At 38.8% G+C, this 25,971-nt stretch overlaps 1 protein-coding gene across 7 annotated transcripts in view; it reads left to right on the plus strand.

Annotated features, from left to right (window-relative positions):
* ttc39a (tetratricopeptide repeat domain 39A) overlaps window positions 1-25,971 on the plus strand; it is an 89,245-nt gene that overhangs the window by 52,414 nt on the left and 10,860 nt on the right. For 5 of the 7 annotated variants that reach the window (XM_061888200.1, XM_061888198.1, XM_061888199.1 and 2 more), the window contains 14 exons: window positions 2,367-2,407; window positions 2,506-2,573; window positions 8,522-8,586; window positions 8,664-8,763; window positions 8,940-9,005; window positions 11,967-12,075; window positions 12,167-12,234; window positions 12,308-12,367; window positions 12,832-12,993; window positions 14,186-14,277; window positions 19,822-19,942; window positions 20,189-20,300; window positions 20,389-20,503; window positions 20,590-20,706. In XM_061888200.1, coding sequence (XP_061744184.1) covers window positions 2,367-2,407; window positions 2,506-2,573; window positions 8,522-8,586; window positions 8,664-8,763; window positions 8,940-9,005; window positions 11,967-12,075; window positions 12,167-12,234; window positions 12,308-12,367; window positions 12,832-12,993; window positions 14,186-14,277; window positions 19,822-19,942; window positions 20,189-20,300; window positions 20,389-20,503; window positions 20,590-20,706 — 1,296 coding nt within the window. Of the gene's footprint in view, window positions 1-2,366; window positions 2,408-2,505; window positions 2,574-8,521; window positions 8,587-8,663; window positions 8,764-8,939; window positions 9,006-11,966; window positions 12,076-12,166; window positions 12,235-12,307; window positions 12,368-12,831; window positions 12,994-14,185; window positions 14,278-15,470; window positions 17,286-19,821; window positions 19,943-20,188; window positions 20,301-20,388; window positions 20,504-20,589; window positions 20,707-25,971 lie in introns of those variants that run through there. The other 2 variants (XR_009804406.1, XM_061888203.1) reach the window with 2 other exon arrangements.

Consider the following 25,971-nt stretch of genomic DNA (forward strand, 5'->3'; position numbering starts at 1 on the left):
TATCGTGGGTCACACTCTTCAACCTTCCTAGTATGGTCTATTCAGGTGTTCTGGAGAGGAGGCTACACCGGATAGTCAAACCTCGGATTCAGGAAGAGCAGGCTGGTTTCCCTGCGACACAACATTGGATAAGCGGAGTAAGATGGATGGATAGATGATGAAGTTTACTTACAAAATGTAAACATTTTGAAAAATTCCCAAAGGAATATCCTAAGGGATTTAATCAGAATCAGAATCAGTTTTATTGTCATTACACAGGGTAACGAGATTAAGATTAATTTGTCCCAGATTAAAAAACTGCCACTACCATAAAACCTTTGTCACCTAAGAGACATTTGAACATTACTGTAATACACGTTTAAAGAGAGCCACCTTATAATTTAAAAAAAATTAATAAATTAAAGTTAAAGGCCTACTGAAATTAGTTTTTCTTATTTAAACGGGGATAGCAGGTCCATTCGATGTGTCTTACTGGATCATTTCGCGATATTGCCATATTTTTGCTGAGAGGATTTAGTACAGAACATCCACGATAAAGTTCGCAACTGGAGAAAAGCCCTGCCTCTACCGGAAGTCGCAGACGTCACATGTTGATGGCTCCTCATATATTCACATTGATTTTAATGGGAGCCTCCAACAAAAACAGTTATTTCGACCAAGAAAACAACAGTTTCCCCATTAATTTGAGTAGTAGAGATTTAGTAGAGAACATCCACGATAAAGTTCGCAACTGGAGAAAAGCCCTGCCTCTACCGGAAGTCGCAGACATCACATGTTGATGGCTCCTCATATATTCACATTGATTTTAATGGGAGCTTCCAACTAAAACAGTTATTCCGACCAAGAAAACGACAATTTCCCCATTAATTTGAGCAAGGATGAAATATTTGTGTTTGAGGATATTGATAGCGACAGACTAGAAAAGAAAAAAAACGCGATTGTAATTGGGACGGATTCTGATGTTTTTAGACACATTTAGTAGGATAATTCTGGGAAATCCCTTATCTTTCTATTTAGTTGCTAGTGTTTTAGTGAGTTAAATAGTACCTCATTGTCGGAAGGGTGTCTCAGGGGAGTCGACGGCAGCTATGGACGGCACAAGCTCAGCTTTTCTCCGGTAAGAACTGACTTTTTAACCACAATTTTCTCACCGAAACCTGCTGGTTGACATTTGGTAGGATCCATGTTGGCTTGACCGCGCTCTGATCCATAGTAAATTTTCACCTCCAGGAATTTTAAACAAGGAATCACCGTGTGTTTGTGTGGCTAAAGGCTAAAGCTTCCCAACTCCATCTTGCTACTTTGACTTCTCCAATATTCATTGAACAAATTGCAAAAGATTCAGCAACACGGATGTCCAAAAAACTGTATAATTATGCCGTTAAAGCAGACGACATTTATCTGTGTGTGTGCGTAGCGCTCATACTTCCTAAAAACCCGTGTGACGTCTTGCGTACACATCATCATTACACAACGTTTTCAAGACGAAACGCCCGGGAAATTTAAAATTGCAATTTAGTAAACCAAAAAGGCCGTATTGCCATGTGTTGCAATGTTAATATTTCATCATTGATATATAAACTATCAGACTGCGTGGTGGGTAGTAGTGGGTTTCAGTAGGCCTTTAAAGTTAAAGTACCAATGATTGTCACACACACACTAGGTGTGGTGAAATTTGTCCTCTGCATTTGACCCATCCCTTTGATCACCCCCTGGGAAGTGAGGGGAGCAGTGGGCAGCAGGGGCGCCGCACCCGGGAATCATTTATGCTGAGTGCCAAGCAGGAAGGCAATGGGTCCCATTTTTTTTATAGTCTTTGGTATGACTCGGCCCGGATTTGAACTCACAACCTACCGATCTCAGGGCGGACAATTTTAACCACTTGGCCACTGAGTAAGTACACTCCCTCATTAAGGCCACCTGACAGACGTTTAATCAGTTGAAATAAGAAGGTGTTTGTAAACCAAACCTAGTGGCGTTTTGTAGGTATTGCTGGAAATAGACAGTATACTTGACATCTTGTTCTTTATTGCAGTCAGTGACATTCTTCAAGAAAGCATGTTACATCTTTGTGAAGTTCTGACTACCTTCTGTTCTGTCTGATGATCCAGTTTGAAAAAGTATGAGCTTGGATGTACTGTATATACCCTTTTTTGGCAGTCAGACTTGTTGCTGACTGTAGCTGATAAATTGACTTTAGCACTGTTACAATTGGGATCAAACAGAAAATTCCGGCTCTGCGTGCCCTGCCTGCACTGACGGTACATCACAGCTTCTTATGTACTGATTTTGATAGTTTGCCTTTTTAGGTGTTAGCACACACAGCTGAAAGGCACAAAACGGATTTTGTGTGCTCTTCTCAACAGGCACCGCAAGAAGTCCAGTTTTTCCAAGAACTTCACAGAAGGTCAGCATATGTGAGATTGCACTGTCGCTGCTGGGATCTGCTGAGAAGCTGTCTGACTGAGCTATCTAAAAATTTTATTTTTTTTATTTTTTTTATAGACGAGCTCCACGCTGAAGTCTGTTATGCTGAGTGCCTCCTGCAGAGGGCAGCGCTCACCTTTCTGCAGGTCAGTACCCAGGCCGACCAACCCTCCCTTAAAGGAATCGTATTTTGATTTATTTTCTACATTTAAAACACTTCCTTGTGGTCTATAGTACATAACATGTCATGATGGTTATTTGATAAAAAAATTACCATAGATTATGTTTTACAGGGGGCAGCACGGTGGAGGAGGGGTTAGTGCGTCTGCCTCACAATACGAAGCTCCTGAGTAGTCCTGGGTTCAGGGATCTTTCTGTGTGGAGTTTGCATGTTCTCCCCGTGACTGCGTGGGTTCCCACCGGGTAATCCGGCTTCCTCCCATTTCCAAAAACATGCACCTGGGGATAGGTTAATTGGCAACACTTAATGGGCCCTAGGGTGTGAATGTCAGTGTGAATGTTGTCTGTCTGTCTATCTTTGTTGGCTCTGTGATGAGGTGGCGACTTGTCCAGGGTGTACACTGCCTTCCGCCCGATTGTAGCTGAGATAGGCACCAGCGCCCCCCGCGACCTCAAATGGAATAAGCGGTAGAAAATGGATGGATGTTCTACAAATCGTCTCATCAGGATGTGACGTTTACAGGGGAGCCTTATTTACCTGGAAGCACTTTGACTGAATCTTCTCCCTGCCAGCCAAGTTGTAGTTTTGGGGCCTCCATATCTAGGCCATTGAAAGAAACAAGTTAAAACTATACGCTACTTTGTATTAGAAATTGCAACAGCAGAGGCTGAATGCGCATTAGAGATGCTCGGTTTGCGGTCTCATCCGCGGATCCGCGGGTCGGGCGGGTGACATGACGAAAAAATAGATTTTAATTAGATTCGGGCGGGTGGCGGTTGAACCATCCGGAAATATTTGATATACATGGTTCTGGGATTGGTATCCTTTGCCATTCAAAGAGCCATTTAAGACCCGTGTCACAAAGCGAAGAAGACAATAGGAGACGATAATATTCTCTAGAATGACTGCCGGCAGTCACCCAGATATTAAATACTACGGCGGGCTATGAAGCCATTGACTTTGACGCCTTCTACAGCATGTACGATCTGCTTGTCAGTACAGCATCATGTTGTGTATGGCAACACGCACACGACTGCAAGGCATACTGGGTGACACAGAGTACACTAATGGTTGTGATATAAACAATTTTAACACTCTTAGTAATATGCGCCACGCTGTGAAGCCACACCAAACAAGATTTCGGGAGAACATCATCCCAGTAACACAACATAAACGCAACACAACAAATACCCAGAATCCTTTGTTTCCATGATAAATCCTCACTATTTTATACACCCCGCTAGCAGCAAACCCCGCCAACCACCCACCCCCCGTGCGGGGGTGTAAAATATATTCTGGTTGTGTCACAGATACAAAGGATTCTGGGTATTGATTGTGTTGCGTTTAAGTTGTGTTACTGTGAGGATGTTCTCCCGAAATGTGTTTGTCAATCTTGTTTGGTGTGGCTTCACAGCGTGGCGCATATTAGTATGTGTTAAAGTTGTTTATATCACAACCATCAGTGTACTCTGTATCACCCAGTATGCCTTTCAATCTTGTACGTGTGATTGCGGAAGCTGCACACAACATGTTGACGGACTAACAATCGGTTTGTACATGTTATTGAAAATTTCTAAGGCAATGGTTTCACAGCACCCCCATATTCTTGTCATCAGGATGAACGCCAATTGGATATTTCGCGAGAACGTTAGCGGCTCCAATTGTCTTCATTACTCTGTGAAACGGGTTTAAATAGCTCTGTGAGTGGTAAAGGTGGGTGACCTCTGATGTATGTCAGCGGGCGGGTGGCGGGCGGTTGCGGTTCTGATAAAATGTTGGTTCGGGTGTACGGCGGGTGGATGACGACTTTGGTGATACGGTTGCGGATGATATAATTGCCTATCCGCACATCTCTAATGTGCATGTATGAGCCAGTCTGTGCCCCAGGAGGATAGAGAAAAAGAAGGAACTAATTTACTACAGCGTCGAACTACAATGTAGGACTCGCGCAAAGCTCTTCGGGTAAATCTCTGCAAAATATATGAAGGTATCCGATGACGTCACACTTAGAAAAAATTTAACATATTGGGCAAATTCGAAACGGGTTGTCAAGATTGTTTTATAGGGGTGTACAGATTAATCAATATATTGATGTATATTCCTTAGATTTAACTACACCTACCTTTGGATCGATTGATATTTTTGATACTAGAAAAAGGAAAACATTGTATTTAGGAACAGCAGACTTTTTATGAAGTTTAACACTTTTAATGATAAAGGACGTTGAACGTTGTTCAAGTCTGTCTGCCGTCTGTGACCTAATCGCCATCAGTCGGCTAAACAAGAATGGCGAATAGTTACGGTGACTGAGAAAGGTCACAACAAAGTCAAAGGCAAGACAATATCATAAATTACAACACAAAAACTTTCAGCTACAGGAAGAGTGCAAAAGTCACAACAAATACAAATGTCACAGCACAATAATATAAAGCCGCAACACAACTTTAGGCCACAAAGGACGCAACAGAAATGACAGTGGAGCAAGTTACAGCAACGGACCAATTTTTTTAACGTAGTATATTAGTATTATTGAAAAAGTTAAAAAAAATTAAGTTATGACTGAAAAAGTTGCCACACTTTACTTACTTTTCTACCATACAGTTTTCCGTTTTTCCGTCTCAGGAAGTTGGTGAGTTGTCGAAACTTGTCCGCTGTCACTTGTTTTGTCGTGTTTTGGCCTATAGTTATGTGTCATTGTGTTATGTTATTGTGTTGTGTGACTTTTTTTTAGCTATAGTAGCTGTTTATTAAAATGAGAGTAGGAGCAGGTCAAACCACTGAAAAAAAAACCTGAAGAGATTAGGTTGCACTTTTTTTGAATACTACTTTGTATTTGTAAACAGTAAAATCCGCAGGCAAACCTACAGTCATTCAACCCAAAGAGATGTTGGTTGCACTTTATTTTTCATATTAATATTGAAATATTTTATATTGAAAAACAAACGCAGAAGTAGCAGGTACATCTACTCTTAAAATGTTGGTAACTGTACATTTTTAGAACATTTCTTGAATATTGAAAATGAGAGCAGAAAGTGTTTCCTCTTTTTAATTCAACCTAAACTTTTGGTTGCACTTTATTCAAGTGAGATGTGAATGCAATGGCCATTAATTGTTGTTTACCTACTCGCTTGTATTCAGAACTCATTAATACCTCATTTGTTATGGTTGGAGGAGGGAGTTATGACAGCACATAACTACAAGGGGGCAATGTAGCTTTATGTATTTTTATTATATATATGTACAATCCATCCATCAATCCATCTTCTACCGCTTATTCCCTTTAGGGTCGCGTGGGGGGGAAGGGGGTGCCTATCTGAGCTACAATCGGGCGGAAGGCCCTGTACACCCTGGACAAGTCGCCACCTCATCGCAGGGCCAACACAGATGGACAAATAATACACAATACTAAATATACATAAACTGAGGAAATTGAGTGTGACTAAATTCAAGAGTGTGTATGGTGTGAGACTATGTGAAGCAGTTTTCTGTTGAGTGTTACCGGTAGGTGTTGTTCTAAACTCAGAAGTCCAAGAGGGGAAGTCCGTGAGACAGGCGAAAAATCCAGGGTGAGAGAGAGAGGCGTTAGAGTCTGTGTCCATGCGAGGGGGTCGAGATCCGGGAAGGTAGTCAAGATTCAGGGTGGAAGTCCAAAGGAGTGAAACACACAGCTCAAAACCAAAGCGACTGAAGAAAACACTGCGGGGCACAAGGTAGAAGACAGTGGACAAATGAGCATGGAAGCGGGAGGACACTGAACGCGAAGGAAAGCCAGATTCAGGACAGCTTCCTGTAACAGGGAACATAATATTATGTTCCAACCAGGATCCTTGGGTCCACTGGACTTTATACAGCTCCCCATCCTCAGTCCCAGGTGTGCAGATTGCTAATCGTCCAAAGCCTTGCCGGCATGTAGGCGTGACATGGCCAGCGCGAGCAGGGGCGTGTCTCGGTGCGCTGCTAACGGAGGTTTTGGCAGAAAAGCAGGTTCGAGCCCGCGCCGTGACGTAATTCTCTTAACAGAAATAACATGACTATATAAAACGTCACCTGTAATGTCCAGTATCCATGATTTATTTCACCAGAAAGTTACTGAATCAATATCAACTCACTGAATCGTTTCGGATCGTATCGTTCAAAAAAAACTAATATTGTCCTTGGATCGTATCTGCCCAACACAAAATCAAATCGATTTGTTGTTACCGCATGCGACTGTGAATTTTTCCTGTTTGCGGATGACTCGGCCCTGCTGGTATCCGGCAGGGACAAATCACAGGTAGAAAAAATCCTTAGTGCCGAACTCTGTAGAATTTGCACCTGGCTCGCTGACAATAAGCTATCCATACACTTAGGTAAAACGGAATTGATTGATTAATTGATTGAAACTTTTATTCGTAGATTGCACAGTACAGTACATATTCCGTACAATTGACCACTAAATGGTAACACCCAAATAAGTTTTTCAACTTGTTTAAGTCGGGTCCACGTTAATCAATTAATTGTAAATCCATCCTATGTGGGTCCCAAATTAACCTTAAGAACGTCTTTGACTTTACTATTAAAATGGGTGACATTGTTATCACCAGGAAATATGAGGTCACCTACCTCGGTTCCATTTTTGAGGCTAATCATTCCTGTGATAAAATGGCAACCAAGGTAATCAAAAAGGTCAACCAACGAACAAGATTTCTTTACAGAATCTCCTCTCTGGTCAACAAAAGCATTATGAAGATTCTACCAGGAACTCTCATTCAACCCTTTTTCGATTATGCTTGCACCTCCTGGTACCCCAGAATCTCCAAAACCCTCAAATCTAGACTCCCAACATCCCAGAACAAGCTAGTCAGGTTACTTCTAGACTTTTACCCCAGATCACCCCTCACCCCTACCCACTTCTCCAATGTGGGCTGGCTCAGGGTGGAGGACAGAGTAAAACAACTTGCACTGAGCCTAGTCTATAAAATTTGCTACACCTCCCTGATACCGAAGTACATGTCAAACTACTTTCATAACGTTAATGACCGCCATAACCACAACACCAAGGGGAGCTCCACAAACCACGTCAAACCCAGATTCCTATCTAACAAAGGTCTTAACTCATTCTCCTTTTTTGTCACATCAATATGGAATGCACTCCTAACAGGTGTAAAAGAAAGTGCATTTCTATCCTCCTTCAAAACCGCACTAAAAGAACACCTCCAGGCAGCTACAACCCTAGCCTAACCCCTTTCCCCCACCACATCCCTTGGGTTGACAATAATCAAATGTAAATAATCAAATGTACATACTTGTTCTTATGCTTTCTGAGCTCACTATGTTCACCGCTCGCTGTACATATCCTACGAAGTGAGACCTACAGTGTTACAATGTCCATTTCTCAGATGATATAATTGTTGATGACTGAAGTATGCTGATAGCAACTCAACCTAACCCCCTCTCCCCAACCCCCTCTACATCCCACCCCCCGGATTGTAAATAATGTAAATAATTCAGTGTATATACTCTGATGATTAACTTGTGTGATGACTGTATTATGCTGATAGTATATATTTGTACCATGAATTGATTAACGTGGACCCAGACTTAAACAAGTTGTAAAACTTATTCGGGTGTTACCATTTAGTGGTCAATTGCACGGAATATGTACTGTACTGTGCAATCTACTAATAAAAGTTTCAATCAATCAATCGATCAAACAAATCATTACACTCATATTGTTTTAAAGATATCTCTGCCATACCTTCATGGTGTGATTTCAAATTTTCGGGGCTTATGCAGATCCCAAATACACAAAAACAGGTACCAATAGGTCAGAAAAGTCGTTTTTGTATAATAGGTCCCCTTTAAGGCCTCCAACTTATCTGCCATCATGTGTGATTTTATTTACGGTACCCTACAACTACTTCTTCCACTCAGGATGAAAATATGATCAGTTTCATCAAAGGAGGAATCAAAGTGAGGAATAGCTACCAGACGTACAAGTGAGAGGCTGAACCTTCTTTTTAATGTTATTAATGTAATTGGCTGATCTAATTTCCTCCTTTTCTTCTAACTGCAGAGAGCTTCACAGAGTCCTCCATTCCACTGGGTATAGTCATGGCGACAATCATGGTCATTTTGAGGGCGGAGTCAAATTGGGAGTAGGCGCCTTTAATCTGGTAAGTGTGTAATATGTCATATGTAAGTAATTAAGAACAATTCCATACCAAAATCATGATGTCTAATGTTACTCTTATACCTTCACAATGCATGAGTTTTGACCAAACTATCAAAATTAAGCAACCCGCCTCGTTTTAAATATAAACCTGATTAGCTCTCTCTCTTACTGTTGCAGATGATCTCCATGTTGCCTACACGAACGCTCAAGCTGCTAGAGTTTGTGGGCTTCTCTGGTAATAAGGTGAGCTCCCCTTGAAATGTTAAAATAATTTATCAGGTTGACGCTGCCTCAGTTAAAGATGATTGACAGTTGATGTGTTGTGATTTGTGAAAAAACACTGAACTGGATGTGGGCTAGCTCATAAGCACCAAACACCACAGTGACATTTAGAGGACAGAATCATGTCCTGCATAAATATAGCTGTAACACGCAACCCCGAGAGGGACAAGTGGTAGAAATGCCACTTTCCTCCAGCTTAAATATACCCTTGATTAAACCAATTATCCATCCATCCATCCATCCATCCATTTTCTACCCCTTATTCCACTAGGGTTCGCATGGGGTGCTAGAGCCTATCTCAGCTACAATCGGGCGGAAAGCGGAGTACACCCTGGACAAGTCGCCACCTTATCGCGGGGCCAACACAGATAGACAGACAACATTCCAATTATTCAAATCACATTAAACATAACAAACATAAAAAGCATTTACTGTTTGTTGTGTTTCATTCAAATGATTTATATATATATATATATATATATATATATATATATATATATATATATATATATAAATATATATATATATCCATCCATTTTCTACCGCTTATATCCTTTTGCGGTCACGCTACAATCGGACGGAAGGCGGGGTGCACCCTGGACAAGTCGCCATCTTATCGCGGGGCCAACACAGATAGACAGACAACATTCACACTCACATTCACACAGTAGGGCCAATTTAGTGTTGCCAATCAGACAACGTTCCAATTATTCAAATCAAATTAAACATATCAAGCATAAACCGCATTCACTGTTTGTTGTGTTTCATTCAAATGATTCATATATATATATATATGTATATATATATATATATATATATACACATACATACAAACCCTGTTTCCATATGAGTTGGAAAATTGTGTTAGATGTAAATATAAACGGAATACAATGATTTACAAAACATTTCCAACCCATATTCAGTTGAGTATGCTACAAAGACAACATATTTGATGTTCAAACTGATTAACATTTTTTTTTGTGCAAATAATCATTAACTTTAGAAATTGATGCCAGCAACACGTGACAAAGAAGTTGGGAAAGGTGGCAATAAATACTGATAAAGTGGAGGAATGCTCATCAAACACTTATATGGAACATCCCACAGGTGTGCAGGCTAATTGGGAACAGTTGGGTGCTAGGATTGGGTATAAAAGCAGCTTTCATGAAATGATAAGTAATTCACAAACAAGGAGGGTCACCAATTTGTAAGCAAATTGTCGAACAGTTTTAGAGCAACATTTCTCAACGAGTTATTGCAAGGAATTTATGGATTTTACCATCTACGGTCCGTAAAATCATCAAAAAGTTCAGAGAATCTGGAGAAATCACTGCACGTAAGAGATGATATTACGGACTTTTGATCCCTCAGGCAGTACTGACATCAGCTCGGGCTCATTTCAGATGAGCGCGAGCTCATCTAAAATGGACTGATGCAAAGTGGAAAGGTGTTTTGTGGTCGGACGAGTCCACATTTCAAATTATATTTGGAAACTGTGGACGTGGTGTCCTCCAGAACAAAGAGGAAAATAACCATTCGGATTGTTATAGGCGCAAAGTTCAAAAGCCAGCATCTGTGATGGTATTGGGGTGTATTAGTGCCCAAGGCATGGGTAATTTACACATCTGTGAAGGCACCATTAATGCTGAAAGGTCCATACAGGTTTTGGAGCAACATATGTTGTCATCCAAGCAACATTATCATGGACGCCCCTGCTTATTTCAGCAAGACAAGTGTTACAACAGCGTGAATTTGTAAAAAAAGAGTGTGGGTACTTTCCTGGCCTGCCTGCAGTCCAGACCTTTCTCCCATGGAAAATGTGTGGTGCATTATGAAGCGTGAAATACGACAGTGGAGACCCCGGACTGTTGAACGACTGAAGCTCTACATAAAAGAAGAATGGGAAAGAGTTCCTCTTTCAAAGCTTCAACAATTACTTTCCTCAGTTCCCAAACGTGTATTGAGTGTTGTTAAAAGAAAAGATGATGTACCACAGTGGTGAACATGTCCTTTCCCAACTACGTTGGCACATGTTGCAGCCAGGAAATTCAAATTTAATTATTATTTGCAAAAAAAAATCTAGTTTATGAGTTTGAACATCAAATATCTTGTCTTTGTAGTGCATTCAACTGTATATGGGTTGAAAAATCATTGTATTCCGTTTAAATTTACATTTAACACAATTTCCCAACTCATATGGAAATGGGGTTTGTATATATATATATATATATATATATATGAATAGTTATATATATATATGAATATATATATATACATATATATATATATGTATGTACTGTATGTATATATACAGTATGTATATATTTTCATTAAATATGATAATACATGTATTATATATTGTATATACATACATACACACAAATATATACATTTACACACATATATATGTATGTATATATATATGGATGTGTATATATAAGTATATGAATTTTTTTTCACAGATTGAGTCTAAAACTAATTAAAAATAAAAACTTTACCTAAAATAAATTACATTGAACAAGACTACTGCTATTCAACATATCTAAAGTGCTGTTTGATTATGTTCTGGCATGATTGACTTGTGTGATGACGGTTATATATAGCAAATACTTACCTATTTTTATTTATTATTATTAGCAATAGGGTCTCGGCCTGAGATGGGGCTAATATTGGCAGCAGAATTGATTTCTGCATTCTTTTTTCAGTAATGTCAGATGTAAAAAAAATTCAGGTGTTAAGGACAAACCTTGTTAACTGCTTTGAAATATATATTATTTTTGTTTCCACTGAAGTCTTTTGAACTTACTTTGAAATACACATATATACATGTGTCTATAAAATACAAAAATGCTTTGCACCTGTTATTCATCACAAAATATTTTCACAATGTCTGTGTGTTTTCTGGTGCGTATTTATGTGCAGGAGTTTGGCCTCCAGCAGCTACAGGATGGCTCTGCAGACAGTACTTTCAGGTCCTTCTTATGTAACATGCTGCTGCTTTGTTATCACACTTTCATGAGCTTCATACTAGGCATGTAAACACGCACGCACACACATTTTAGGAGGCCTTTGGCAACACATTCATTCATCATTTGGTTTGGCGCTTTTTATGTGTGCTGTAGGTACTGGAGAAGGAGATGTAGAAGATGCAGAAAAATTGCTGCAGCCTTTTCTGAAGAAATACCCCAAGGTGTGAGAGTTGTTTTAAGCTTTCTGTGTTGTGCAATGTGCCGTGGATAAAATGTGGGTTGTTTCTCTCATAGGGATCCATCTTCTTGTTCTTTGCTGGTCGAATTGAGGAGATCAGAGGCAATCTGGACGCTGTAAGTGACATTGTCACATGGGCGGTATAGCTCGGTTGGTAGAGCGGCCGTGCCAGCAACTTGAGGGTTGCAGGTTCGATCCCTGCTTTCGCCATCCTAGTCACTGCCGTTGTGTCCTTGGGCAATACACTTTGTTCCCAGTGCCACCCACACTGGTTTAAATGTAAAAATTAGATTTTGGGTTTCACTATGTAAAGCGCTTTTAGTCACTAGAGAAAAAGCGCTATATAAAATATGATTCACTAATTCACAACACATGTTTACATGTTACTCCCAGTGGATTAATTCATTGTACTGTTCTGACAGTTGTTTTGTGGTGTTTACAGTACATTTATCATATTAGGTAGGTAAAAAACAATCAAATGGGCGTACGGAGTTGTTCTCGAAAACATCAGCAATGAAACAAAACTCAGGACATAGACCACAAGAAACACATTAATGATTGTTCTGTGTATCTCTTTCAGGCTATCAAGCGTTTTGAGGAATGTTGTGAGGCTCAGCAGCAGTGGAAGCAGTTCCATCACATGTGCTACTGGGAGCTGATGTGGTGCTTCACATATCAGAGGCACTGGAAGATGGCCTACTTTTATGCTGACCTGCTTAGCAAGGAGAACTCCTGGTCCAAGGTGGGGTCGTCTTCTGCATGAACGTGTTCTTGCCAGTATTTAAAGTGAAGTATGCTCACAGGTGTTGTTTTTAGTCACATTTAAAGGTGTCTGTTGTGTTATCAGTTGAGACGGATAAGTAGAAAAGATAGTAGGAATTACTTTTTTTTTTCTTGTTCTTTTTGTGCTGTACAACTAATCCCCACCATGTAACACTCTTTTAGTAATATAACTTTGGAGAACAGCAATTATAATATTGAATGGAAATTGTAGAGGGAAGATTTGGGTATTTACTACATGCAAGCAATCCAAAATCTCAATACGTTATAAACTAATCAATATCTGTGTTTCCTACTACACTGATTAACTTTAAATATGGTTTCCTACTAATTACTTGTGGGAACAGGTGCATTTGTAAAGCTTTGAACTCTTCAATATGTAAATTCATCCGTTCATGAAACTTTCATTAACTCTGTTAGTCATTTTTAAATTAGATTTCGACTTTTATAATTCTGTAAAATGTTAAAAAAAATGTGTATAATATGAACTGTATGATAAAATCCAATTAGACAAAAATTTAGTAAAACTTACAGAGCGATACTGTGACCTACACACATTTCTAAAGGTATTGTTGTTTAAGGTTGTATAAGCATATGCTTGGTAGAATTAGTTTGTGCATGTACTTAATACTTAGTGAACTGTATTGCTTCAACTGTGCAAAGCAGCCAGACTATTTCCATTGTCACTATAACTGTTGTACAGTTATCATCACCCTCCGTCTCTGTACCATTATTGGTACAAACACACTGTTATGGCATTATGAAGAAAAAGCAAAACATGCTTCTAGATGCTCACAAAGCCCAAGTCTCACAACATTTGCAGACATCCCGCATGATGATGCTGATTTTTGACTTTGAAGGCATATTCCACAAAGTTTTGGTTGAACTCCAAACAGCAAATGACAAATACTGCACTTAGACACGCCTCACATTCGGCAGACATTCTGGAAATGTCAGACAATACTGCCGAAAAAAGTGCAAATCATCCAATTTTTTTTTAACAACAAATTTAATGTCACCATCGCTGAGAAAGCAAAATGGATTAGAAAAATACAGGAACAATTTTGTGATTTCAATATATTCCTTTTTCTGCTGCTTCTCATTTGGAAAGGAAAGATTAGATTGCAGCTATAAACACTCTGTTCTCTCTTCAGGCCACCTATGCGTATATGAAAGCAGCCTACCTCAGCATGCTAACAGAGGATGATTGTTTAACCTTCGGTGAGACTGCGCTCACTTTGTTCAGGTTGAGTATTTTTCTATCAATTGTGTCTTTATCTCCTTGCCTTTAGTGTGTGTGTGGCGTATATGTGCAGTGTGTACATGTGTGTGAAGTGTATATGTCCTGCGTGTGTATTGAGTGCGCGCGTGTGTGTGCATGTGTGCGTGTGTGTGAAGTGTATATGTCCTGCATTTGTGTGTGTGTTTGTGTCTGTGTGTGTGTGTATACAGTGCATCCGGAAAGTATTCACAACGCTTCACCTTTTCCACATTTTGTTATATTGCAGATATATTGCCTATTCTTTATTTTGTCCACAAGATTCTACACATAATACCCTATATGACAATGTGAAAAGGTTTTTCTTTTAATTTGCAATTTAAATAGAACTAAAAAACTTATGAAAAACACCTGTAGTACTTTGTTCATGCACTCAATTCTTCAGTGAATATAAGCACTTCTTCCTCGTAGAGCACTTTTTCAACCTCAATGTTTTTGTTTCCTTCACTGTTATCTCCTGTAGTTGTCAAGACCGGGTTATCTAATACAGTGGTTCTCAACCTTTTTTCAGTGATGTACCCCCTGTATACATTTTTTTAATTCAAGTACCCCCTAATAAGCGCAAAGCTTTTTTGTTTGAAAAAAAAAGATAAAGAAGTAAAATACACCACTATGTCATCACTTTCTGATTTATTAAATTGTATAACAGTCTTTCTTGAACTATTTTGAAAAAAATATATAAAAATAACTATAAACTTGTTGAAAAATAAACTAGTGATTCAATTATAAATAAAGATTTCTACACATAGAAGTAATCATCAACTTAAAGTGCCCTCTTTGGGGATTGTAATAGAGATCCATCTGGATTCATGAACTTAATTCTAAACATTTCTTCACAAGAAAAAAGAAATCTTTAACATCAATATTTATGGAACATGTCCACAAAAAAATGTAGCTGTCAACACTGAATATTGCATTGTTGCATTTCTTTTTACATTTTATGAACTTACATTCATCCATCCATCCATCCATCCATATTTTGTTGAAATATTATTCAATAAATATATTTATAAAGGATTTTTGAATTGTTGCTATTTTTAGAATATTTACAAAAAATCTCCGGTACCCCTTGTCATACCTTCAAGTAACCCCAGGGGTACGCGTACCCCCATTTGAGAACCACTGATCTAATAGATATATCTTGTTTTTACTGCCCGTAGGGACGGCGTGGCGCAATGGGAGAGTGGCCGTGCGCAACCCGAGGGTCACTGGTTCAAATCCCACCTAGAACCAACCTCGTCACGTCCGTTGTGTCCTGAGCAAGACACTTCACCCTTGCTCCTGATGGGTGCTGGTTAGCGCCTTGCATGGCAGCTCCCTCCCATCAGTGTGTGAATGTGTGTGTGAATGGGTAAAATGTGGAAGTAGTGTCAAAGCGCTTTGAGTACCTTGAAGGTAGAAAAGCGCTATACAAGTACAACCCATTTATTTATATTTTATTTATTTAAAGTCAAGTTTTGGTTAAACATGACAGCTATGGGTTGCCAACTTCCTGAAAAAAGGGACACCTTGTTGACAGGGCCAGTGTTCCAAAAAATGTGCTGCTTCATAAAAAATGCAACCATTTGCTTAAACCGATTTACGGATTTGGATAAAATTTTCCCAAAATGTTGGAAATAGGTCCTGGAACAAGTGCTTTTGTAGTTTTCATTCTAATTCATATATGAGCTTATCACAATACTTTCTGACATTCATTATGTCGCCATATTCTATAGACCAGTGGTTCTCAAACTGTTGTATGGGTACCACAAGTGGTACGCCAAAGAATCACTTAATTAAATATTGTAATTTAACAGAATTATTTTTCTGTATTCAAGAACAGTGTTACTGTTCTTAGGCCTACTATGCTACTGTATTTTAATGTTGGTCATTATGGTGGTACTTGGAGAGCCAAGTGTTTTCGGAGGTGGTGAAAAAAGTTTGAGAACCACTGGTAGAGACAAACAACCAGCCATGCAGTTTAGAAAAATCATCAGCAAAAAATTGCTGTGCCAAAACACTCTGACATGACGATTTCAGCTTCAGTAAAGAACTATTTTGTAAACAAATATTGCTATTGCACTTTTCTACATTATTAGTTTTACAATCTTCTGTTAACTTGACTTGCTCTCCTTTGTGTGGACAGTCTTTAACCCACTGAAATGTAGACTCACAGATGGCACACTTTGATCTGCGACCATTCCTGTCCAGGTCATTCGCGCCGGGCAGAGGTGTTTTCTATTGCTCCTTTTAAGGCCATGACTTGCCTCTCGTTCTTGTCTGTTCTGTGACCTATGCACTTTCCTGTTTAATTCCAACACTGGAAGCAGTCTGTGGTTTTCCTCCAAAAATTCAATTCAATGCTGACTTCATTGATGAAAACTTAAGATCAGAGCTTTTGTGTCTAAGCATGCAGCCAAAACTGCATCGGGACGTTCCATGTTGTTCTTTCGCGCGCAAGAATACTGCTGTTCAAAGTCGATAATGTAGTCCGCTACGGATACACTGCAGTCTCTCGTAATCCAGTTAAAGTTTGTATGAGATTTATAGGCTTGGTCCTTTTCTCCTTTGAAAAACAGAGTGTCTAATCTCTCAAGAGAATTTTTCATACTAGTGCTTTCATCCAAGTCATCTACCGGTATTTCCATCGCCATTTCTCTCGCTATTCCGGACAACGACAAAACCAAGGCAAGTGCTTGTTTTTTCTTTTTCAGCTCCGTAACTCTGGTCCAAATCACGACTTCATTCTTCCAGTTTTCGTACAGCTTTCCCTCGTTGAAGCCCGGCGGTACTTTTTAGTTATTAACCATCCTCTCAATGTTAATCAATAAGTTCAACTTTATTCGGCAACTGCCATGCTTTTCAAGTTGTCATTATGGGGTATTGTGTGTAGAATTTTGAGGACAACATTTTTTTTCCCATTTTAGAATGAGGCTGTGACATAAAATGTGGAAAAAGTGAAGGGCTATGAATACTCTCCGGATAGACTGTATGTGTGTATATACAGCTTATACATACATACATACATGTGTGTGTATGTATATATATATATATATATATATATATATATATATATATATATATATATATACACAAATCCCGTTTCCCTACAAGTTCCATATGCTGCAACACGTGCCAAAGTAGTTGGGAAAGGGCATGGTCACCACTGTGTTACATCACCTTTTCTTTTAACAACACTCAATAACGTTTGGGAACTGAGGAAACTAATTGCTGAAGCTTTGAAAGTGGAATTCTTTCCCATTCTTGTTTTATGTAGAGCTTCAGCCGTTCAACAGTCTGGGGTCTCCGCTGTTGTATTTTACGCTTCATAATAATTTTCGATGGGAGACAGGTCTGGACTGCAGGTAGGCCAGGAAAGTACCTGCACTCTTTTTTTACGAAGCCACACTGTTGAAACACGTGCTGAATGTGGTTTGGCATTGTCTTGCTGAAATAAGCAGGGGCGGCCATGAAAAAGACGGCGCTTAGATGGCAGCATTTGTTGTTCCTAAACCTTTATGTACCTTTCAGTATTAATGGTGCCTCCACAGATGTGTAAGTTACCCATGACTTGGGCACTAATGCACCCCCATACCATCACAGATGCTGGCTTTTTAACTTTGCATCAATAACAGTCTGGATGTTTCGCTTCCCCTTTGGTCCGGATGACACGATGTCGATTATTTCCAAAAACAATTTGAAATGTGGACTCGTCAGACCACAGAACACATTTCCATTTTGCATCAGTCCATCTTAGATGATCTCGGGCCCAGAGAAGCCGGCGACGTTTCTGGAGGTTATTGATAAATGGCTTTCGCTTTGCATAGTAGAGCTTTAACTTGCACTTACAGATGTAGCGACGAACTGTATTTAGTGACAGTGGTTTTCTGAAGTGTTCCTGAGCCCATGTGGGTGTATCCTTTAGAGATTGATGTTGGTTTTTGATACATTGCCGTCTGAGGGATCGAAGGTCACGGTCATTCAATGTTGGTTTCCAGCCATGGAGTGTGGAGTGATTTCTCCAGATTCTCTGAACCTTTTGATGATATTATTGACCGTAGATGTTGAAATCCCTAAATTTCTTGCAATTGCACTTTGAGAAACGTTGTTCTTAAACGTTTTGACTATTTACTCACGCAGTTGTGGACAAAGGGGTGTACATTGGCCCATCCTTTCTTGTGAAAGACTGAGCATTTTTTGGGAAGCTGTATTTATACCCAATCATGGCACCCGGATGTTCCCATTTAGCCTGCACACCTGTGGGATGTTCCAAATAAGCGTTTGATGAGCATCCCTCAACTTTATCAGTATTTATTGCCACCTTTCCCAACTTCTTTGTCACGTGTTGCTGGCATCAAATTCTAAAGTTAATGATTATTTGCAAAAAAAATAAAAAATGATCAGTTTAAAATCAAATATGTTGTCTTTGTAGAATAAAATGGGTTGAAAATTATTTGCAAATCATTGTATTCCGTTTATGTTAACATTTAACACAATTACCCAACTCATATGGAAACGGGGTTTATATATATATATATATATATATATATATATATATATATATATATATATATATATATATATATATATATATATATATATATATATATATATATATATATCGTTTATGTTGACATTTAACACAATTACCCAACTCATATGGAAACGGGGTTTACATATATATATATATATATATATATATATATACCCCGTTTCCATATGAGTTGGGTAATTGTGTTAAATGTCAACATAAACGATATATATATATATATATATATATATATATATCGGTGGAAGAGGGGTTAGTCCGTCTGCCTCACAATTCGAAGGTCCTGTAGTCCTGGGTTCAAATCCAGGCTCGGGATCTTTCTGTGTGGAGTTTGCATGTTCTCCCCTTGAATGCGTGGGTTCCCTCCGGGTACTCTGGCTTCCTCCCACCTCTAAAGACATGCACCTGGGGATAGGTTGATTGGCAACACTAAATTGGCCCTAGTGTGTGAATGTGAGTGTGAATGTTGTCTGTCTATCTGTGTTGGCCCTGCGATGAGGTGGCGACTTGTCCGCCCGACTTTAGCTGAGATAGACGCCAGCGACCCCCGCGACCCCAAAAGGGAATAAGCAGTAGAAAATGGATGGATGGCTAAATATATATACAGTGTGTGTATATATATATATATATATATATATATATATATATATATATATATATATATATATATATATATATATATATATATATATGAGTTAATCCTTAACCTGTAAGTGATTAATCGTCCTTCATATATGATAACGCGATCATTTATTTGTATTAATTACGTGCGTTAATGTGTTAAGGTTGACAGCCCTAATTTATATATATATATATATATATATATATATATAGACATATATGTATATATATATATATATATATATATGTATGTCTATATATATATATATATATATATATATATATATATATATATATGCGTGTACTCTAAATGTATATACTATATATGTATGTGTGTATAAATTGCATATTGTCTATTCTAGGCAAGTACATGGGCTGAAGCAAAAAATTGCCGGCAAGTCTTTACCAACAGAGAAGTTTGCCATCAGGAAGGCTCGTCGCTACCTAGCAGAAAGTCCAATTCCTCTTCCTGTTCCTCCACTTGTAAGTGCTATATCCAGTCATGTAACATTGTATACTTTTTTGGACACAACTGTCAGGTACGCTATATAGGCAAAAGTATCCGCCAAGATTCACTTTTGCATAGTGTGTTTGCCTTCTCGGGAAGTGTAGTTCCTAGAATACATATTTAGGACATGCAGTTTGAGGTGGTGTTGCTGGATTCGGGCTTTAAGACTGGTTCACTTGACTGATTGATGGTTTGGTCTGGTTTGTGTGGTTCCTGTCCAGGAGATGATGTACATTTGGAACGGCTATACGATCATAGGCAAACACAAAGATCTGACTGAAAACATGCTGAAAACTCTGGACGAGGCACAAGCGAAACTGGACAACATGAAACGTATGAAGCTATCATCAACCACATCATATCTGATGTATGGTTAATTTTTGTTGATGCAATAACTGTAAGCTATATGGACCTTTTCCAGGGAATGAGTTTTCATTTGATGACCAGTGTCTGCTGAGCCTCCTGAAGGGACTTTGTCTCAAACACTTGGGACACCACGAGGAGGCTGAACACTACTTTACCCTTGTACTTTGCAAGTAAGATGCAAGTTTTTGTTATTGATTTAAAAAAATATATATATTCATGCTGTTTTTATTTCTGATTTGATTTATTTAATCTGCAGTGAGACACAAATCAAATTTGACCACTACCTGGTTCCCAATGCAATGCTGGAGCACAGCCTGTTGTGTCTAGAGCAAGGTCGAAATGATGAAGCTATAAAACTACTTGAAGCAGCAAAGTAAGTGACCATATCAAAATAATTTTAGTAATTATTTGGTTGGAGTATACATCGGAACCTAAAACTGAAATCAACACCTTCCATTCCATTCCATTCACCTCCATTTTCATACTAATTTTCCATGGAAAATAACGAGAATTAAACTATTCTATTCCGAGCACACAATGTTGCCATCATATAACCGTTATCTGTACAGGTAGTGTTTTAATGTCTTAAATGTAAAAATATGTGTATTAAAACCAGGGGTGTCAAATGATCTTGTAAATTTTGATTAATTATATATTCATTCAATTCAATTAATGTAATTTTCAATCTCTAAAGTTACTGTTACTGTATGCGAGTTGCCTTACCATCGTCTTGTGATTGGCTAACAGAATACGGCACAAAGATAATTTGTCGCCACAGTGAAAAAGAGGTCTCACTTGGTCACTAGACTTGGCTGGAGGAAGCTTGTGATGTTAGCGGCCCTAAATAGTGGGGATAGGAGATTTCTACCTAAGAGTCAACATTAATCATAATACACCTAAAGACATTTCTAAAGTGTGTTTATAGTTTAAATGACATCTTGTTCTGAGTGTAAAGTTGGACAATGTTTTTTTTGCAACGCAAATCGATTTACACTATTACACAAGCTGTTGTGTTTCGACCCACATTAAATTGACCTAATAGTCTTACAACTTATCTCTGCATAATATAATGATGTAATACATGTACAAAGATGTGTACATTATATTTAAAATCAGAGCAAATTTACATGTACTGTAGGAAAATGTGTTTTTTTTAATTGCCCGTGCGTGTCAAGGCTGCACACATGCCTTGTCTGCTGCTGAACAAAATAAAAACATCACTTGTAAGTAAATACCTTCATGTTCTTTCGTTAAATAAGGTATAAAACATGATATAATGTAACACAGGGGTGTCGAACTTGTTTTAATTTGAGGGCCATATCGCAGTTATGTTTGCCCTCACAGGGCCACTTCTAGCAGTGAATTATATTATTACACAATATCCTATGCATTTGATGATTATTTTCTTTATGTACAATGTAAAAAAATGTTTTAGATTTTGCAGTGAAAAATTGATAGGTTAGTCTTAAAAAAAATTCTGTAAAATTTACACAGTTTTTTCCAGTGGTACTGTTTTTTCCATGTACAGTACAATGCTGCAAAACCACAGTAAATTTCACAAAGTTGCTGTAAAATCTATTTATAACATTTGGCAGTTTGATTAAATAACTTGCTTTGAAATCATAAGTCAAGCAGATAAAAAGTATTTATTTCTAGTTTAACAAAAACATTGTTTGAATGTATGATCATATATTTGTTACTATTTAATATTTATGTTTAAAAAATATGCGATTGCATTGGTACATGTATTTTTCCTGTAAAAATGGAAAAAACTAATACAATTAGTAAAAAAAATATAAAGTTTACTTTAATGACGCATATTATTTCTAAGCTTTCAAGGGCCAAATAAAATGATTTGGCCCCCCGGGCCTTGAGTTTGACACCTGTGATGTAACACATTGATGTCAAAGTCATAATTTCCGCCATTGGAAATGTTTTACAAAGTTCAACATCTAACAATCTGTTTTCTTTCTTTTCTGATTCATATTGGTAACATATGTGAGCACTGGGATTAATGGGTCAGTTTTATTTATATCATATTAATCTGAAGCAGGGGAAAAGTTCAAGTTCAGTTTAGTGTTCTTAGTGCTTTTTGTTGTACTTAATATGGACCTGATGTTTTGTTTTACTAAATAAAACAGACTGTTTTGAGTCGGTTCAAAAATATAAATGACTCAATAAAGCCACCTTTTTGTTTGTATATTTAGCTTTATAATATATTAATTGTTAAACATTTGCGGTAGTTGTGACCCCAAGATACAGAGACAGGAGACAACATGTTGGTAAATATGTATTTAATAAACCAAACTGATTAGTGATCAGAGGCATGTGAGTCTCTTGATTACTAACCACGAAGGCAGATGTGCTCAATCAGCACTAACACCAGGAAGTGGCAAAAAAAATGGATGAAGCGCTGAAACAAAGTGACACTGAACAGAGAAAAAAACAACATAAAAAGTCTTACCTGTCATGACAGTTCATGTCAGTAATACATCCATCCATCCATTTTCTACCGCTTATTCCCTTTGGGGACGCGGGGGGCACTGGTGCCTATCTCAGCTACAATCGGGCAGAAGGCGGGTTACACCCTGGACAAGTCGCGACCACATCACAGGGCCAACACAATACAGTGAGGTAAAAATACCTCAAGTTGAGGGCTTCTCTCTAACACTTTTTTTCTGTGATTAAAAGAGAGAGATTATATTAATTAATTACAGATCATAATTAATGAATTGTTTTTTTATGGCTTGGCAGCACTGAATAAATCTTAAAAATAACAAACTGAAAATTAATCCGCAAGCTGTCGAAGGTGCAGATGAAAGAGACGGTTCTCTTCACATCATGGCTAATGTCCCTTCATGTTCTATTTGTTGTTGGTTTACTCTAACCATAATCAGGACAAACATGTGGACTGTTTTCCATTTCCATTTCTCATTAATCATCTTAGGACAGTGTGGCGCATTTGGTATAGTGGCCGTGCCAGCAACCTGAGGGTTCCCAGTTCAATCCCCAGCTTCTACAAACCTAGTCACTTCCGTTGTGTCCTTGAGAAAGACACTTCACCTCCTGATGGGTCATGGTTAGGGCCTTGCATGGCAGCTCCTGCCATCATTGTGTGAATGAATGGGTGAATGTGGAAAAAATGTCAAAGCGCCTTAAGTACTTAGAAGTACGGCTGGGCGATATATCAATATACGCGATATATCGGGTTTGATATAGACAAAGACTATATCGTAATATTCGAGTATACGTTCTCACGCAGTTGTTTTTAGCTGCGGGCATTACACTACAGGCTCTTCCCACTCCTTCTTGTGTCTCCTTCTCACAGAGTGTAAGCGCAGGTTCTTACACACGTCAAGCGGTAGAAATGGATGGATGGATGCTATGATGGTTATTAACGCATCATTTAGGTTGGGGTGCCCAAACTACGGCCCACGGGCCAGGTGCGGCACGCTGGCTTCTTCCATTTGGAAGTCACAAAAAGTAAAATTTCAATCCATACATTTTCTAACGCCTGTCCCTTTTAGGGTCGCAGGGGGTGCTGGAGCCCATCTCAGCTGCATTCGGGCGGAAGGCCATTTCCATTTCTCATTAAGTTTTATGAGGATTGCTGACGCATCCATTAGATTAGTGGTGTCCAAACTACGGCCAGCAGCCCAAGTCCTGCATGCCGTCAAGAATTTTATAAGAAAATCTGGACCTGCGGGGTGTTTTCAAATTTAGTTTAAATAAATTGGCCCTGGTGTGTGAATGTTGTCTGTCTATCTGTATTGGCCTTGCAATGATGTGGCGACTTGTCCAGGGTATACCTCGCCTGAATGCAGCTTGGATAGGCTCCAGCACCCCCGCAACACCAAGAGGAACAAGCAGTAGAAAATGAATGGATGGATGGATGGATGTCTGACAACCTGATGAGTGCAACTTTGTTGGCTTCTTTTTGGCAAAATGAGTAAATCAAGTCAATGTCCATGAATTGCAATTTCCATTGGATATCGCGCAGCATTTACTTATATGATGCAATCCACACAACCTTCCCAAGTCATGGCGCAAAATTTTTTAAATACAACCAACAAAAAATGTGGACACACATTGTCATATATTGTGACAATGTAATCCACAGTGAACTTTGCGGGTATTTTAAAAATGTCTGTGCAACCTAAAAAAATCTAAATTACACACATTTAAATCCATTGGAAAGCATAATTGGAAAAATGAATAACACTCTTATCCATGTTTAGCGCATTTTAGCTGCTTGATATTTCTGATTGATTACTAAACTTTCAGGAGATCGTCTGTTTGTATATGGTGCGTAGGGTTGTCCCGATAACAATAATTTAATACTGACACTGTGGTGGATGGTCCGAAACTTAAAACAGCAAACAAAGTGGTTTTATTACAAAAGTTTTATTTACCCAAAATCAAAAGGTACAAAATCGGATTGGCATTGCCCATGCAAACAGACAACGTCCTCCGGAGGCGTGGGTGATTGAGAATCAAGCAAAACCACCCACAATATTGGTCTTTTATATGTTTCCCTCATGTGTCAAGGTCCCGTTGTTTTGGATCTCTCTGTTCTGTAACATCCTTGAATTCCTTAGTAATGGTAGGCAATCAAAACATTTTGTAGAATGGTTAGACTGACCACAAATTCAACTTTCACCTACATATGATCCTTCAATGGTTCCAAGTAGGAAAAGAAAGAAATGAGCGGACATTCTTTTACTTTCTTGTCCTTCTTAATGCTTTTTCGACCTCGCTCTCTTTCCGGACTTCGAGAGACACAAAATATAGTTCAAAAGGTCAGAAATTCCACTACAGTACCAAAATGTATATTGATACTTTTCCAAATAAAGGGAACTACGAAAAATGTCAATATTGGCTTTATTTTAACAGAAAACCTTACACTACATTAAAGACTCAGAGTCAAAGAACAATTTTACAAGGTTAAAATATAAATTAAAAGGCATTAAAATGGTATCGACCCTAAAGGGAAAGTCTCCCCTACGGTCTGCACTGGAGCTGAACAGCAGGACAGGTGTAACAATTACATTATTACCTGTCACTCTTTATAACTTCTTGTGCAGATCTGAATGTTCATTATTTAAATGTTCACCTAAGTTTGAAACAAAAGTGGGAATACTTATCGCCACATTTAACGAGGCGTGTTTTAAAGCAGCTGTTGTAAGTGTAGCGTATGTGTGTGTGTGTTTGTGTGTGCTCCTTTAAGAATGGCAGTATGTGGGGTGAGTGACGGGAATAAGTGAGTGGGCAAGTAAGGAGAGTTAGCGCTAGTATGTGCAGTGTTAATAGCATGGTGGATGTCCCGTTGTGCCCTGTGGAAATTATAAATAAAGTGAACAAGTTGTAACTAATCGACGGCCTTGTCATTAGAGCGAAGCCTCACGGACCCATTGGTAAAGTGATGGGTCTTACCCCTGACAAAACATCGGCCCTGGAGGAAACGTCTCCCCTGTGCTCCTGGACCATGGTCTGGGAGCCGACAAGCAGGAAAGAGGACGGCGTGGCGCGGTTGGGAGAGTGGCCGTGCCAGCAACCTGAGGGTTCCTGGTTCGATCCCTACCTTCTACCAACCTCGTCACGTCCGTTGTGTCCTTGAGCAAGACATTTCACCCTTGCT

The sequence above is a fragment of the Nerophis ophidion genome, linkage group LG26 (genome assembly GCF_033978795.1).
Source record: "Nerophis ophidion isolate RoL-2023_Sa linkage group LG26, RoL_Noph_v1.0, whole genome shotgun sequence".
Taxonomy (NCBI): domain Eukaryota; kingdom Metazoa; phylum Chordata; class Actinopteri; order Syngnathiformes; family Syngnathidae; genus Nerophis; species Nerophis ophidion.